The 6,430-nt window shown below is 42.2% G+C and overlaps 1 protein-coding gene across 2 annotated transcripts in view; it reads left to right on the forward strand.

Annotated features, from left to right (window-relative positions):
- Nucleotides 1–5,893, forward strand: part of VPS41 (VPS41 subunit of HOPS complex) — a 135,558-nt gene extending 129,665 nt beyond the window's left edge. For both annotated transcript variants that reach the window (XM_036327450.1, XM_036327451.1), the window contains 4 exons: nt 2,275–2,374; nt 2,475–2,519; nt 4,442–4,521; nt 5,156–5,893. In XM_036327450.1, the coding sequence (XP_036183343.1) occupies nt 2,275–2,374; nt 2,475–2,519; nt 4,442–4,521; nt 5,156–5,236 (306 nt within the window). In that variant the 3' untranslated portion in view covers nt 5,237–5,893. The remainder of the gene's footprint in view (nt 1–2,274; nt 2,375–2,474; nt 2,520–4,441; nt 4,522–5,155) is intronic.
- The last annotated feature ends 537 nt before the right edge of the window (nt 5,894–6,430 follow it).

A 6,430-nucleotide genomic window follows, 5' to 3' on the forward strand; every position in this document is an offset into this window, starting at 1 on the left:
GTTGCTATGGTAGCCCTCTGGAGTAGCAGACACAGCTTCTAGATTATGGGCTTCTTATACCTATGCTAGTGACCCGGTGCACGGATTCGTGCTCAGTGAAAGAAAATTAATTAGAAGGTGGCCAGCAGGGCAGGACTTGGCCAGAAGGGCCAGACACACCCTGGAGTCAACCTCCCATAGTCCCTCCCCAGCTCCAGTCATGCACTGGTGGGGTCCCTCGGCCTGGCCTGTGCCCTCTCACAATCCAGGACCCCTCAGGGGATAGTTATATATAAAAAGTAAAAGGCTAAGATTACCCAAGAAGAATAAGGAGAGTAGATTTATCAGATATCAAAGCTTAATATGTGGAAATGTAAAATGGTATAACCACTACTTGACAGTTACTTAAAAAATTAAACATCTACTCCATGACATAGCAATTTCACTACTAACTGTTTACTCTAAAGGTAAGAGGCAGGTCTACAAAAGATCTGTGCAAGAATGTTCTTTGTAGCTTTATCCTTAATAAAGTCTAGACTGCCAGGCCTCCCCTTCTCCTGTATTATTCATGCAATAGACTTAACACATCCACCTAGCTCTTAAGTAATTGACACTTTTCCCTAAAATTTTATTTGGGTGTTCGAGGCTAAGGAGCTTTATATTGTTTGCTTATAAATTTTCTTAAAGTTTACTTACATGAGTATTTCTTAGCTATCTTTCTTACTGTATTTGTTATTTTTTCTGCTTTAATGATGTCAAAGTTTTAATGTCTTTTTTTTAAATGAATCAGAAAAAATTCAACCAGTGCCTCAGTTAATGTAGAAATAGTGTTACCATTGGTTATTTCCTGCTCACCGATACTGGAAATGGAGGGTGTAAAACTTTAATCTGGACATCAGGTTTGTTTTCTTGAATATTAGCCTTCATATAATTAGGGGAAAGCCGTCTGGCTGCATTCACCCAACACCAGGGCTCTGTGGGGTTTGAGAGGAGCACCTGGTATTGCAGATGACTGGGGATGGAGGACCAAGTCGGTCACTCCCTCCTTCCCTTCCCTGGTGGCCTGAAAACAAGAAAGCAAAACGCTGTGACGCGGAGCTGGACCGCAGTGAGGCGGCAATGTCATCATCATGTGGGTTTCCACAGCAGCGCATGGAACGTGCACAGAAGCACATTGGGAAACCACAGGCACTGCACCAGACTCTCTGCCCTTCCGGCCTTGAGTGTCTCCCTCTTTGAAAAGCAGCGAGTTTTTGTAAAAGTGTCATCTGGCTTGAGAACACTTCACACAGCCTCTCTTAATTTCTAATAAAATACCTAAGAAAACTCAGAAAAGGGTGGAAACTCACACTCTGTCCAGCAGAATGGGTTTGAAAGGTAAGGTAGGTTGCCTCTTACCTGCTTAAAAGCAGGTGGGCAGTTTTGTCTTCCCAGCTCTGAAACAAAGTCACTATCAATCAAAACGGGCATTTGACCTCTGCTACCTGCATCCTCACTTTGGAGGCTGCTGAAGGCTTAGCCCTGTAATTCTCCAGGCAGAGAGAGGGGAAATAGGTAGCCTGTGACTAACAGGAAAAATGCATAAGCAAAGAGGACAGCACTGGGAAGAAGGGCAGAAAGTGAGTCTTGAGACAGAATATGTAATATCTGTGGTTGGTTTCAGTTGCCAGCCTTTTCAGAATCACCAAATTTGAGGATTAATATAATCAATTACTCTTACACATCACATTAATTGCTAAATGGTTTGCACCCTGAAGGGGGTTTAAGGACAGAGATCACATCTGTTTAATTTATTGCTCCATTTCTTCTGCCTAATGTATAATAGAGACTCAGTACAGTGAAATATTTGTGCAGTAAGGAGATGGATTTATGAAATAAATTATTTTGGAATAGCAGGTTTTCCATCCTGGGCAAAGACCAGGGGCTTGGAATGACCCAGTCACGTAGGGGCCAAACTCTGCCACAGAGAGTCTGTATTGGGAAGACCTATAAGACAACAGTAGGGGTAGTTAATAGAGGGCCTTCTGCGCCAGACTTTGGCTTGGTATTTGCTTTCACGAGCTCTAAAGGCACCACTGTAGGTTCATAAGAAAAATTGCCGTCATGACTGAGTGGAGGCTGGAAAGGTGGGTCTGGCAGTGGCCTGGAGGGAAGAGGGTACTGAGAGCAGGGAGCCAGTGGGTGCCTCTGAAGTATTTTAAAGAAACCGATTTTCTGAATCCCCGGTAAGAGCCCCCTCTCCCCCAACTGTAGAGTCTTTTTAAGATGCCATTTCTTTTATAATGTGCGCCTTAGATTCTGCTTCGTGAAGGCTGCAAGAAGATTCTCGTGGCGGACTCTCTGTCTTTACTGAAGAAAATGCATCGAACTCAAATGAAAGGCATTCTGGTCGATGGTGGGTAAAATGAGGTGATCATGGTGGAACTGGATGTCTCCCTTGGGGAAGAGACAGAGCAGGAAACATTGTGTAACCACATGTGTGTGCTTCCTTGCAGAGGAGAACATCTGTGAATCGTGCCTGTCCCCTATTCTTCCATCAGGTGAGATTTTTAGGAGAGGAAAAGAAATCCCCAAATATGTGTTCCTAATGAGTGGAATTTTTATAAAATTATATAGCTTTCAGGATCATCAAGTTTAGAGAAGATTTTCAGCCCACAACTCTACTCACTTGCATGCTGATGATGCCATTCTCAAATTGTGGAGTAAATTGGCCTCGCCTGACAGGCTTGTAAAACCACCATGCTGGTCTTACCCACCGAGGTTCTGATTCAGTAATTCCAGGGTACGACATAAGAATTTGCATTTCTAACAAGCTCCCAGGTGATGTTGATGCTACTGGTTCAGGAGCCATACTTTGAGAAGCACTGCTCTAGAATAAAACAAAATAAAATGAAGACTTACCATCAGGTGTTTTAAGTTCCAAGGTTGAAGAACCATGTGTGTATGTGGGACATTTTCTTATAGGTAGCTTTCCCTTTCCTTTAAATTGTTTTTCTTCTGATCCATTCTACACTACAAAGCTACAATAATCAAAAAAGTGTGGTATTGGCATAAGAACAGATATATAGATCAGTGGAATAAAATAGAGATCCCAGAAATAAACTCTTGCTTATATGGTCAATTAGACTATGACAAAGGAAGCAAAAATATACAATGGGGTAAAGACAGTCTCTTGAATAAGTGGTGGTGGGGGAAACTAACAAGCAAAAAAATGAAATTGGACCATATATAAAAATAAACTCCATGTGGATTAAAGACTTAAAAGTGCTGATACCATAAAACTCCTAGGAGAAAACATAGGTAGCAAACTCTTTAACATCACTCTTAGCAATATCCTGTGGGATGTGTCTCCTCCAGCAAGAGCAACAAAAGAAAATATTAACAAACTAGAGGCCCGGTACACAAAAATTTGTGCACTCGGGGGTGGGGGTGGGGGTTTCCCCTCAGCCCGGCCTGAGCCCTCTCACAGTCCAGGACTCCTTGGGGGATGACCACCTGCTGTTTTAGGCCCGCTTCCTGGGGGATTGGGCCTAAGCTGGCAATCAGACATCTCTCTGGCAGCCTGGGAGCCCTTGGGGGATGTCCAACTGATGGCTTAGGCCCGCTCCTTCCAGGACATCCTTAGCGCTGCCGAGGAGGTTGGAGAGGCTCCCGCCACTGCTGCTGCACTCGCAACTGTCAGCCCAGCTTCTGACTGAGCTGTGCTCTCTCTGTGGAAGCACACTGACCACCAGGAGGCAGCTCCTGCATTGAGCATCTGCCCACTGGCGGTCAGTGTGTGTCATAGTGAATGGTCATTCCGCCTTTAGGGTCAATTTGCATATTACCCTTTTATTATATAGGATGGGACTATATCAAACTGAAATTTTTTGCACAGTGAAGGAAACTCCAACAAAATAAAAAGACAGCCTACTGAATTGGAGAAGATATTCGCAAATGATACATCCAATAAAATAGGGCTGCCAAATGACCCAGCAATTACACTTCTCTGTATTGATCTGAAAGAAAAAAACAAACAAAAACATTAATTCAAAAAGATATATGCACCCCTGTGTTCATTACAGCATTATTGACAATAGCCAAGATATGGAAGCTACATGACCATCAATAGATGAATAGATATAGATGTATATATAATGCAATATGACTCAGCCATAAAAAGGAATGAAATCTTTCCATTTGTTACAACATGGATAATTAGAGGGTATTATGCTAAATGAAGTAAATCAGAAAGAAAAATGCCATATGATTTCACTTATATGTGGAGTCTTAAAAAACACACACACACAAACAGGTGAATGAACAAAACAGACAGATCTATACATATACAGAGAGAAAAAGCTGATGGTTGCCAAAGAGAAGGGGGATTATAGGGTAGAGCAAAAAGAAGAAGAACTGGTTTTAAAGCCTCTGACCTACTTGTTGCATTGAGTCCTTCTCCTTTCCTGTCCTCTACCCCCAGATGCAGCCAAGCCCTTCAGTATGGTGGTCTTCCATTGCCGGCATATGTTCCACAAGGAGTGCCTGCCTGTGCCCAGCATGGTGAGTGGGCAGCTAGGCCACCATCAGCTAAAAAGAAATGGATGCAGTCAGGGGGACGTGCTCAACTTTCTAGCCTGTCATTTTATGGCTCTGTGCGTTCTCAAAGTTACAGTATAGTTTTATATCACATAAGAAAAATTAATTCATCTAATTCTCAAATGTAAAAATGTTTAGAATACTATACTGAACATTATAAAATCATATTCATTTAAGTGAATTTGTTCAGGTAAAACTGATGACTGTTGAGCTATAGAGCTATGGACACGTGAGATACAGTGAGAACCATTTTGTGTCTTGTACAACTTTCTCAACCTGATTTCAGTACCATGACGCTGCTTTTTTTAATGTCAAGTCATATTCCTCTGTCAGATTACACTTGTTTTGCTGTTCTAGACGGAATCCTATGTGAACCAGCAATAATATACAGGAGGAGGGAGTGGCATTCCATAGTGTCCCGCTGCCCCCTGACTGATTCTCCCATAATACTTCTGAATATGAAAGAAGAAAGATAAGATAGATAGATATATATATATATATATATATATATACATATACATATATATGTGTATATATATATATATATATATATATATATATATATATATTTAAATCTGTGCTTTTTATTGCATTTTAGACCTCTCCAGCGCAGTTCTGCAACATCTGCAGTGCTAAGCACCGGGGACCAGGAAGTGCCATTTTGGAGATGAAAAAATAGCTATGTTCTTTTTGTCGGTCTCTTCCTCACCGCTCTTTTGAAGATGAGTTTTTCAACAACAGAAGCATTTGTTGATACCAGTGCTGTTAAGAGTTTTGTACATGTTTATGCTATGCTCAAAAAAACTTTCATTTTCACTTGTCTACTAGAGTTTTCTCTTTGCATTTGCAGTTGATAAAGATGTTAGGTTTTTTCCCCCCATCCATGCCTTGAAATATTTGGGTCCATGGTTAATATTTCATCGTTTATTTGTTTAGCTCACTCTTTGTTTAGGAATGGAAACATAAGTGTGGGCGTTGGAAAGGAAGTTTTAGGTCCTAGTAAAACTGCCTCCAGCTGTCTGAGCATCGCCAGTGCGGCTGTCCAGCCAGCTCCTGCCACATTGGGCCTCGTTCTGCATGCTCTGCAATTCTTTCGTTCTGGATCTGGCTTTTTTTTATGTCATCCATTGTGGTTATTTTCTTAGTAGGTATTTAATGAAACATTGTGCAAATTGTCACTTATCCAGTGATGTCTGGGTGACACGAGCAGGTGATGTCATGCAATGTCATATTGACTGATCACATGTTCTGTGTGTCCCAATAACTAGCAGAGTCTGGCCCTGGCAGGCACTGAACATCTGTCAGTTGAATAAATGTCAGCTCTGCCCATGTGAAAGCCTCACCTTTATTGGGTTGAACAGCTTCGGTCAAGAATTCGGGCACCCTCAGAAGGAATGGAAGAGAATTTGAGCACCTTAGAGTGACGGGCTATGGTTAGGTTTGTGACAGGGAGGAAAGCATGATACTGTAGAATCTGAAGGATTCTCAGGGGAAATGGGACTGACGCCGGGGGATGGGCTCAATGATGATTTTATTCTCTGGAGCCTCCTCTGCCCTCATCGAACAGAAAAAGCATAAGAAAAAGGGAGAGAAATCAACCATGTGACTGTTTCCTGTTTATTGGCTTCATCCGTCTTGGGATGTGTTGGCATTCTCTGCTGGGTATGAAAATGTGAAAAGCATATACTCACCGCCATGAACAGGAATAAACGCAGCTTCCCGCTTCTATCTTCTGGGAAGAGGGCAGGATTCTAATGAGTACTGAGCACATAGCAACCCTGAAACTGGTACAGTCATTCCCCTGAGCGGCATCTCACTTCATTCGCATGGTGCCCCAAGAAGAATATATCGTATCCCTCAGTTCACTGATGAA

Source organism: Myotis myotis, unplaced genomic scaffold, assembly GCF_014108235.1.
Source record: "Myotis myotis isolate mMyoMyo1 unplaced genomic scaffold, mMyoMyo1.p scaffold_m19_p_11, whole genome shotgun sequence".
Taxonomy (NCBI): domain Eukaryota; kingdom Metazoa; phylum Chordata; class Mammalia; order Chiroptera; family Vespertilionidae; genus Myotis; species Myotis myotis.